At 45.5% G+C, this 11,150-nt stretch overlaps 1 protein-coding gene across 3 annotated transcripts; it reads left to right on the forward strand.

Annotated features, from left to right (window-relative positions):
• Positions 1–1,266: 1,266 nt before the first annotated feature.
• On the forward strand, positions 1,267–10,873 carry osr1 (odd-skipped related transcription factor 1). 3 transcript variants are annotated; one of them, XM_078541514.1, is made up of 4 exons: positions 1,267–1,413; positions 8,436–9,132; positions 9,686–9,785; positions 10,156–10,873. In XM_078541514.1, exons 1-4 carry the CDS (start codon positions 1,302–1,304, stop codon positions 10,363–10,365), a joined length of 1,119 nt encoding a protein of 372 aa, XP_078397640.1. In that variant the 5' UTR covers positions 1,267–1,301; the 3' UTR covers positions 10,366–10,873. The 3 variants fall into 3 exon arrangements, with proteins under 3 accessions (XP_078397640.1, XP_078397639.1, XP_078397638.1); XM_078541513.1 differs by lacking the exon at positions 1,267–1,413 and adding an exon at positions 2,583–2,613 and having other exon boundaries at positions 9,686–10,873; XM_078541512.1 differs by lacking the exon at positions 1,267–1,413 and adding an exon at positions 4,143–4,413 and having other exon boundaries at positions 9,686–10,873.
• The last annotated feature ends 277 nt before the right edge of the window (positions 10,874–11,150 follow it).

The raw sequence follows: 11,150 nt of genomic DNA on the forward strand, positions 1-11,150 counted from the left end.
GAAATGCTTTTTTTTCTTTCTTTCTTCCTTGTTATTTTACTAACTGCGCCCGGTTTTTTTTAAAAAATTCCACTTGACGTGAAAGGGAGAAGTTGGGATTTGTCCCTTTGCTGTTGGGGAGAAACTTAAAAGACCCTTGTCATCTGTCGAAAAGGAGATGCTCGAGCAAGATTTCTGCACCATGTGTGGAGGTTTCACTTGGGCTGGAACTGAACATGTTAGGATTAATTTTACCGCAGCAATAAGATGTTACGTATATGCTTTTTTTTTCATTTCTGAGGCACCTTATGTCGCAGAGCTAACGGTGCTTACAGCTTCCCCTAGTATCTAACTACCATCAAAAAGTCCTTTTTTGATGTTCATTCTTGGTTGATCAAATTGCTTTGAACAGATCTGACCATCTCCTGTGATGTCAAAGACCTCCCGTCATAATCGCCCTTAGCTTGGTGCGAGAAATAAACTGATGGTTGCAGCGGATTCTTAAAATAGCCCAGTTATCATGTGTGCAGTCACCAAGGTCAGAATCTACTGTCTATTCCATTCGATTGGTGGCCTGGGCGGACTCTTTCTGCCTCTCTCTCTCTCTCTCTCTCTCGCTCTCTCTCACTAGAAAGACGCTGCACATTTGCTTTGAATTAAGTTAACAACAACACACCAGAAGAGGCAAAAAAAAAAGCATTCATGTGTCGTTGTCCAAAGAGTTAGGAAACATGCTACTTCTGGTTTTGAAAGTTTCCCTTTCGGGCTCTCATTCCTTGAAGCGGCGCTGAGATCTCCAGCCCTGTTTTCCTCTCCGCCCCCACCACCACCACCACCTCCCCACCCCCGGCCACGCTGTGAACTTTGCTGTAAGTTTATTGACTTTTGCTGTCAAAAGTTGGTGGGGCTGGTTAGCTGGCTGCGCAGTGCGCCTGCGCCGTGCGGGGATTTCTCGCAGGACTCGGTTGAAATAGGAGGTGGTTCGAGGGGTCTGGAGGAGTCAGTCTCTGATCGGCATCTCCCACCGAACACCAGGCAAAAAGCTCTTGCCGTGCAAGGGACATCTGACACGGCCCCCGCTCGCTCTTGCCTGGCAAACACCCCCACCCACCCATTTACCCTCTCCCTCCGCCCCCCCCAACCTCCCCACTGATCCCCCCTCCCCTCCCCTCCTCCTCCTCCCCACCCCCTTCACCAGCACCAGCTGCTCCCCCCACCACCCCCCCCTCTCACACACACACCCACCCACCCCCCTCCCTCCCTCCCTCCCTCCTCCCCTACCCCACCATTCGCCGCCGCAGTGCCAACTCCGAGCTCAGAGCATGCCAACTTGGGTATGCGCTTGTGCCACAACCGCCGCCCGCTCGACGTCTGCCATTAGCTCCAGCGAGAAAGCGGCGACCCTGGCAGAGGCCGAGGAGGTGCCCGCCTCAGGTAATCGCACTTGGCCTCTTACTCGTGGCTTTGTAACCAGGGCAAGCGGGAGGGGAGAGGAGGGGAGGGGAAGGGAACGCCGGAGTTTCCGAAACAACAGCTTCTCGTTTCATATTGCGCGCTGTTAATTAGACAAAATTTAATTGGATTTTACTTTTATATATATATATATCTAAACACCGGATAACCCTCATTCGCCGAGCGGTTCTGGGTTATCTAGATCCACTCTGGTGACACTTTACACCCTCTGTTACGTGTTTGTGTGAAAGAAGTTGAACATCTCCATGTGAGAGTCCGAGTAAGTGAGTGTGTTGAAGTGGGAGTTTGACTGTACACGGGGGGCTGTGGGAATGATTATTCGGAAACTGCTTCAACTTGAACTCTAGCATAAGCCAACACTTGCGCTGACACCAGAACTCCTCCCAACCGGCACAGTGGGGATACACACTGCAGCCCGAGCACTGTCTTCAGCAGCCTGGGGTGTCAGCACCAAGAAGGCGTTTTAATTTCCACCCCAGCTTGAGCTGGGCGGGTTAACGGAAATCTTTCTCCCCCCCCGCCCCCCCCCCAAAAACGGCATCGAATCCATCCTGACCACGTTTCCTCTTGGCTGGGGTCTAATTGTCTTTACGTTCCGTTGAAAATCCTCTTCGCACCAGTTATGTGCTTCGATTTGGACAGGGCTCGGATCGAACACGTGCAGTGATCCACAAGGCTGCAGAGATACACATGTGACCCACCTCCAGTGCACCTGAACCCACTCGATCCCCACAGTTGGCGGGGCTGGGTTAACCGTGCAAGGCGGGAGGTGTCAGCTGTGGCTCAGTTCATAGCACCCTCGCCTTTGAATCAGAGGGTTGTGGGTTCATGTCCCACTCCCGGAAACCAAGAAACTGTGATTGTACTCGAAAGAGTTGCAATCTGTGACTGTTGATAACTCGAAAGATTTTTTTTTTAACCGTGCGAGGGCTGTACACCGTACAGTGCCGAATTACTGAAACTCCCACCGCCCCCTGACCCCCCACCCCCCTCATCGCTATTTGGAAGCGGCGTTTGATTTTTCTTTTTAAACCCAACTCGTTGAAATGCAGCCGCCGCGCTGGTGCAGGTCCGAACCAATACAACCTTCGAACAGCAGACTAGTTTTAGCTGAAAATCGAGTCGGGCTATTGTGTTGTTCCCAGCTGTTTCCGGCGCAGGGTATAGTTTACTCCTATTAATTTTAATGGGATGCATTTAATAAGGGGCTCCAGGGCGGTTAATGAGACTTATTAACAGGGTTAAACACGCGGAGCACGATGTATTCCCCAGCCGCCCTCTGTTTATTTCCACAAAACACAACTTTTTCGACATGCGATTTCAGACAATAAAATACACGATTTTTTTAAAAAAAAGAGGGGACAGGAGAAGCGAAATATTGAATTCGCGCGAAACTTACAAGCGATGTCCATTTTTAATTTCGTTTTGAACATGCGTTTGTTTGTACTGTTAGATAGCGTTACCAGTCCAGCCGTATCACGTTGGTCAGTGCCGCAAATCGTGTCTTATTCTCGCGCATTTTATACCCTGACCCACAAACGAGGGTGTTAGTGCGGATAAGATGACAGGGACCTGCCATCCTCACCATTTTATGTGATCTTCCTTTTATTCTGGAGATCAAAGATTGAATGTTACGAAAGGCCCCAAAGATTCAATTTCTTACAAGAAAAAATACGAGAGAACGAAAGATTGCCGAATGGTGAGTTTGTCGGCCCTCGGCGCCCTCACACACGGTTACTCCCTCAAACAGACTGTAATCCCTAAAGCACAATAATAATCCGTGAAGCATAGATAAATATGTAAGGGAACTCTCTCTCTCTCTCTCCCCCGAATATTTGGATGTAAAACAGCTAACCGCTGAAATCTGGCCAACTACTCTCCCTCGCCCTGTCCACAATGGATTAAAACATTTCCCAAACGCATTCCCCTTAAAAGCTAAGTCATCCGCACTTTACATGTTGAAGCTGTTTGTTTGTCTTACTCGGTGTATTAATCAACTGTGCTAGCTGAAAAGTGCTCTGAGCGCTTCTACTCTCCAAACAGTGTACTGATTGTGATATTGTGATAATCCGATGAATAATGACGCCCGCGAAGCATTCGGGACGTTGATTTAAGAGCAAATATTGATTGATATCTCGCAGGGCGCCCAACCTTCCCAATATTGCTGCGTTCAATTGACAAGTGCCTTTCTTATTAGGCTGACGCTGCGGGGGCGATGCTGCATGAGTCTCAGAGGTGGGGGGTGGGGGGGGTCTTGTATTGGGCGGGCGGAATAAACAGCGGAGGGGAAGGGATTCTGGACAGATGCACCCTTTCAAGTTTATGACCCGATTTTGTCGAGTAAATTTATCTTGGCAGAATGAAGTTTGTTTCGATAGGATGTCAGGCCACAAGTGGTCTGTTCTCAATTACTCAGCAACCAGCCTCTGCAGTTTCTTTTTAAAAAGGGCAGTGGTATTTTATTGCGATCGAGGGAGAGATAACGCGCCACTATCTGCTGTAAAGGTGAAGATAACGATCGCTTTAGATTAACGGGAAGCCCCCACGTCAGTTGGCCGGCGAGGTACTGGTTGCATCCGTCACAAGCGAATTTTGGCCACGGAAACTTAAAACGAGGTACTGCACCGTTTCCTCGATAGTTTTACAGCTCGCGGGGGGAAGGCAGAGCCGAGTTGGGACCCCCGTGTCTGCCTCTCGCAGACCCCAACATTAACGTCGCCCGCTGTAATTGTTTTCTAGGGGTGTACTGGGTTTCAATTGGGGCAAAAATATGTTCCAGGAGGGACCAGAGACTGCTCATCACACTGGGAGGGAGTTGGGTCATATTTTAACACGCCTCCCCCTTTCTTTACCTCACCTACATTCTCGCCTCACTCCATTGAACGCTCCGAGAGCCACCGACTCGGATTCGCTAACCTTTCGGGCATTACACCAACGAACAGCCTGCAAAAAGCTGGAGCGGTCAGTGCACTGTCCATCCTGTTGCTATATATATGTGTGAGTGTGTGTAATTCTTGCTAAGCTGCTGAAAATTAAAGACAAGCAGGATATAGTTGTTTATTGCACGAAATGGCCTGGATATAAGTACCAGAGAAATCAGGCGTATATGGGATCACGTTGATTCGTTTTGCGACTGTGGTTCGCAATATCCCGTACGGGTTTTTTAAAAAAAAAACACATTTATCGGAGCAGGTGCTGAACAGAATCACCCTCCCATCCTCTGCAGAAAGGCCTAGTTTATCCGGCCTTATTGCCTGAACTCTCCCACCATCTCTTGAGTGTGTTCTCTCTTCCGATAGTTTAACAAAAGCGACCAAAACAATTTCGGTTCTCTGGATTCTCAGGCCCAGCCTGGAAGTCAATCCTATGTTTTATTGGTGGTGTCAATTTTGTTGTGGTGATTGCACCTTTTTCGGGTGTTTTGTATCGAAATGTAATTGTCGAAGTTTAGGAATATCTATCCGAAACATTGGGAGATGAGTTTGCTTGCTGGTGATTTAAGAGTTTTGTAATTATCGGGGTTTCGGATATTTATTTTGAGCATGTCAGAGGCAGTGTATATATGGCCTAGTTCACCGTCCAGTAAAATGCGCGATTCAGCTGCAGGCTTCTGGAAAGCACATTATTTTGGAGTTCTTTTTTTCTTTTAGAAAGAACGTTATTCAGTGTTGTAGAACAAAACAGACTGCGCCCTTAGTGAGATGTTGCACTGAACGGTGCATTTACATGACTGTAATACATTAGGACCCGGATACTGTTGACTTCAAATGGCAAACAATGTTTTATGATCGTAGTTCCTGTGTACAGTATAAATAATTTCTGGCTCTATATTATTTGCTTCCCGCAAGAGATTTAACTACTTGCCTCTCGTGGTTTGGTTGCACCATCTGCGACCATCTTTCGGGTTGGTCAGATTTGAACCTGTGCAGTTGGCGAGGTGTCTTTGGAGAGGCGCTGATGGAGGATCTCCTCCTGTCTCGGACTTTGAATGATTTGTGCATTTAAAGTCTTTCCTTTAGTCCAACGGACTGAGTGAGTTTCACTTTCCCACATAACGCCCACATCTTCTATTCTGGCTCTCTCTGGTTTCCTTGCTCGCCGGTACTCTCATCTAGAGAAAATTATTATTATTTTAAATGTTCTGTTTACCCCTAGGTTTATAATACTTTTAGGTGTGTAATATAATGTTATATTGTATATATATTATATCTATATGCAATACGTGTGTGTATATATATATAAAAATATACACACGCACACCGTTTTTCTAGTTTCATTGGGAATTACACTTCCGAATGTATTTGTTGATGCAGGAGATATGAGATGATATCCTTTCTATTGGCCCTCAGAGACCGTACGCAAACGCTATTAAAAGCTAAGCCAATACGTAATGTTCCCTGCTGATCATCTCACCATTGCTGCAGATGCCAGTACATTCGAATGAAGATAACTCAAACAGGTTTCAGTTGTTTTGTAAAGAGCCATCCGCATCTGAATTGAAATGTACAATTCAGTTTGAAAATGCTCCAATGAATTAAATGAAAGATTAGGCTGTTTAAGGACCAGCGACCCATTTTTTTTCTGTTCTTTTACACACCGTTCTCGCACACACAGCTGTACTCTAACAGATGAATAGAGACAAATTATGATTTTTAAAAAAAAATCATTTAAATGTAGTTTGTGTTTATATTCCGAGACGAGGCAACAGGGGAAAAAAAAAACTCGCGATCATTTTTTTTCACCCAAGGCCCCGCTTGAAACGTCGTGACACTTTTGCAAAGAAATTGAGTGCAGGAATAATGATGCGCTTCTCTTTAATTAAAGCACAGGACAGATGTTTATCGTAATATTAAACGAAGTCACGTCGAAGCCTATTGTCGGGTCCATATGATTTACGTTTGCTTTTTTTTTTGTTTTACTGACTTTTTATGCATCCAGGACAACATTCGATAAAGTTTGATGCACGTGACATGCTCTAAATATTTGATCAAGTCCATATAAATGATTGATGTGGTTATAACGTCGTTCGCCTCAATCCTGTTAACACTTTTATGACAGCTGTAATCACTAGCAGAGCACCTTTCCTCGGTTTCCGAACGTTACAATTCAGTCATGAAATAAAATTAGTCCTTTAATTTCGACCAATTACTGTTACTGCAGGAGCCAATGACATCGGATTGGTTGCGAGACTAAAGGATAGGTTAACATAATAGAACCTAATCAGCAGCTAATATAATTACACTTACATAACCCAGCACTGGACCTTCTTTCATCGCACATACGTTGACAAATTACCCGTGACTGGCTGCACTGAGCGTTATCTTGCCATGACCGTTGAGAGTTGAAGGAGATTTCTGGTGTGACTTTTCTTACCAACACGAATAGAAAGTCTCACCAATTAGCAAAGCCAATCGTAGCGAAATGTCACTGTGTTTTATTCCGGGTCACTGCAGAGGAATTCCACATGATGTCAGTTCGCTTGGTTTGCCAATTGGTTTTAAATGATTTATACCGATTTACTGTTCTACTTCCCTTATGCGTTTCTCTCTTGTCTTTTTCTTTGCTGTTTCGTGAAGTAAAACGTAAAAGTTGGCGTTAAGTGGGAAAACAAGCTAACCTTAACGGTCCTTTCAGAAACCTCCTTTAAACAAAACAGTTGAGTACTAACTGTGGCCTCCTGGAAAAAAAAAATATCTGCAATAACTGACGGGATCTTTCTAATGATCCGAAGTAAGAGTCAATTATTTCTGCGGCTTGACCCTAAACCACTTAAATCCCCTGGTGAACCCAGGACCAGAAAATGCTAATTAGTTACACCTCACCTTACTTTTCCCAAACACCACAAAAAAAGAACTGGCGTCAGGTGCTTCCAAAAGTCATGGTCGGAAAGTAAGGCGGCATACGAGCACCTGAGAGACACCACCAGCACCGTATGGTCTGTGGCCAGGCTGCTCGGTAATTCAGACCGGCGATTGACCGTGAACCCCGGGGACTCATTGTTTTTTATTCGCCCGTTCAAGTACATGAGGGGAACATAAGAGGTAAAATCAGAAATAAAGCTCAGGAGCGGACGGGCCCCGTTTTACGTAACGTTTTATGCTACAACAGCAACGGGGTTTCGATAATGTTACGAACTGTTGGTCAAACAGAACCGTGGCGTACATGTGCCTCCTACAGCAAGCTTGTCCTTTTGATGTGTAACCGCGGTTAAAGGTTACCAGAAATAGGCGAGCCACGTGCTGTGTCTTTTACTCCTGTTGTGACATTACTGGGACCTGCAGCAGCTATCGCCGATGTGAAATAAGGATTAATAACATTTGAAAAGGGACTTTTTTCTGCTTTTATCTTTGACAAGTTTATTGTCCTCTATACCTGCAAATTTATTTTGTCTTTATTTACAAGGCAAAAGAATGTTTTTTTTTAATATTAGAATCCGCGCTGTGCACCTCAGTAACATTAGGAGAGATCGGATCATTCCCTCCCATTAGAACCAAGAACGAAGGAGAATATTCAAGCCCTCTGTCGAGGAACTTGCACGTAAACTTTCTAACTAGGGTCACGTTTATTGATATGCTTTTGTTAGGATGGAGGCTGAGAACGCATTCATTTCGCCTCATTCTAAGACCACAACTGGGGGCACTTTACTTGCCTTCCGCAGTTTTCCCACCAAGGGTTAATACACAATGTTGTGGTGGGCGGTCGGCTGGAATCCCTGTTTTTACTGGGGGTAGGGATGCTTGTTCTGTGGGACAGGGAGAGCAACGATTGCTCGGAAACAAGATGCAAACTTGCGTTTGGGAAACATCTTTACACTTTATCAACAGGACACCATATCCAGTTAACTGTCTTGTTGTACGTTTTATGAGATGTGTGTGTGTGTTAAAGTGGAATATCCCGTTGTCATATTTGAGAGTCAATTGAACTCGTGATAAGAATGTACGTCACTTCGTCACTCACTGCATTCGTTTTGTTTTTATACCCAGGTTTCTGCAAGTTGGCAAGTTCTCCTGCAACCCAAGTACCACCTGTGAGCACCATGGGCAGTAAGACTATTCCGGCTCCAGTGCCTATTCATCCATCCCTACAATTAGCGAACTATGCATTTCTCCAAGCTTCCAACGGCCTCCCCACTCCTTCAGATCAGCTGCACAACCTGTACGGCTTCAGCACCCTCCACACCGTCCACCTCCACCAGTGGACACTGGGCTACCCTCCGATGCCGTTGCCCCGCTCCTCCTTCTCCAAAGTACCTGCGGTTTCCGCTCTGGTGGACACTCGGTTTCAGCTGCCCGCGATCCCCATCTTCCCCCACGTCTTCCAACCGAAACAAGAGTCCAGCAGTATTCCGAACAAGACCAGACCCAGGTTCGACTTCGCCAATTTGGCCATTGCTGCTACCCAGGAGGACCATCCCAAGCGGGGGCAGACTGACGGACAGTGTTCCCCTTCAGCCATTGGTTCCCTGCTCGATGCCACCAAGTTGTCGCCGGAGAGGAAACCCACCCGGGGGAGGTTGCCGTCCAAAACCAAAAAAGAATTTGTCTGTAAATTCTGCGGGAGGCACTTTACCAAATCTTACAATCTCTTAATACACGAAAGGACCCACACCGACGAGCGGCCTTACACGTGTGACATTTGTCATAAGGCATTTAGGAGGCAGGATCACCTCCGTGACCACAGGTAAGAGGACACTGATTTACCGGCCAGGCCCCTTGTAACTCTTTCGAGTACATTCACAGTTCTTGACTTTTTTTTTTCCCGGGAAACCCTTTCGAGTTATCAACAGTCACAGATTGCAACTCTTTCGAGTACAATCACAGTTCTTGGTTTCCAGGAGTGGGACATGAACCCACAACCTTCCGACTCAAAGGCGAGGGTGCTACGAACCCAGGCCCCTTGTACTGGCACACTCTCATCCCCCCCTTCAAAACCCCCTTACATTAATGCTTGCTCATAACGCCATCCGGTTGGTTGGAGTCTGGGTTGTAACAAGCAGAGAATCTGAATCGAATCCGTGAGAATGACTTTGTTGGTTCGAGTGACTTTGCAACAATCAGTTGTGAGTGACATTTAAGCAGTGATTGCGAATATGTTAGTGGTGAAAATATTCAGATAAACCGTCTGCCCAGTGAGTTTGTTATATTGAATATAATGGCCCAGGCTACTTTTACTCGAACCTCGGTTAATTTTGAAGACAATTAACGTATTCTTTTTTTCTTCTTCTTGAATTTAGATACATTCATTCCAAGGAAAAACCCTTCAAATGTCAAGAATGCGGTAAAGGATTTTGCCAGTCCCGAACATTAGCTGTTCACAAAACACTGCACGTGCAGGTAAAAGAGCTGAAAACCTCTAAAATAAAATGCTGAACATAGTCTCTGCAAACAGGACTCAAGAGTGGAACCTTGAGGAAAAAGCCGATAATACCCGGACCTACCTGTCAAACTTAGAGACAGCAATAGACTATATCCACTCCGCTGCTGTTCTTTTCTGTTATTTTATTCCAATACAGATTTTTCTGCGGGATTCTGCTATGGGAAGACCTGTGTCGTTTTCTCAGTCTGAGCAAAAAAAAATACAAAGCCCTTGTTTCGGTAGATTGTCCCTTGAAATGGAGGGCGGTTGAACTGTGTCGCCCTTCTTGATGTCCTCCGCCGTGAACTTGGAGTTGGAAGGTGATGCTTTGTCTTCTGTGTTTAACAGGGATCTCCGCACAAATGCCCGACGTGTGGCAGAATGTTTAATCAGAGAAGCAACCTGAAAACCCACCTCCTTACCCACACTGACAGAAAACCTTACAACTGCCGTCAGTGTGCCAAGATTTTCCGGAGAAACTGTGACCTGAGGCGCCACAGCCTCACCCACAATCTCAGAAACAACCCAGAACTCCAAAAGTCTGCAATGTGTGGATAGAGACTCTAGTTGAGTTTACTAGGCCTGATTGTCCCAAAGTTTAGGGTGTAGGGTGGAATAATGACCAAACCGCAGCTAGAAGCCAAAGAAGCAGAGAGAGAGAGAGAGAGAAAGAGAGAAAGAAAGAGAGAGAGAGAGAGAGAGAGCATTGTGAAGACTTTCTGTTGTTTGAATGTATGAGGAACATCTGATTTAGGATTGAGGGTCGGTTTCATCTCTTGTGTGTGGGAAAAGGAAGACATGGGTAAATGTTACTGTAGGATACGAGCTGGGTCCCAACACTTCAGCTTCGTGAGGTGAAAAATCTACTACGGCAAAAAAAACAAAAATAGTGCATCAATAGACCACGGCTGGATGGAAATCTACACCCCCGAATAGTAGCTTGTGAACTGCATTTATGTGAAATACTGCAGTAAGACTGAACTCCGTGCTAAACCCGTGCGGCACCTTGTTATGCAATAGAACAACATTCAAACTACATTCCAATCGGCGGGGTTTTTTTTCTAAAGACACAAATTGTTCTTTGTAAATGTTTTTGGCACTTTACGCTGTTTTTTTTTTACTATTTCCATGTATCACTGGATTTCTAATCTTCTTAAACGAATAAATTGCCATTTTAGGCAGTCCGCTGACCGTTCCTTTACTTCCACAATACAAATACGTTTTATTTCACTCTAAGCATGTTTCCATTTCTTGCCTTCTTCCAGAGGGCCAAGCAATTTGATAAAGGCGTGAAAATGCAGCAAATCTATTCACAAACCTAAGCCTGCTTCTCTTTACCCAAT

The sequence above is a fragment of the Cetorhinus maximus genome, chromosome 5 (genome assembly GCF_964194155.1).
Source record: "Cetorhinus maximus chromosome 5, sCetMax3.hap1.1, whole genome shotgun sequence".
Classification (NCBI taxonomy): domain Eukaryota; kingdom Metazoa; phylum Chordata; class Chondrichthyes; order Lamniformes; family Cetorhinidae; genus Cetorhinus; species Cetorhinus maximus.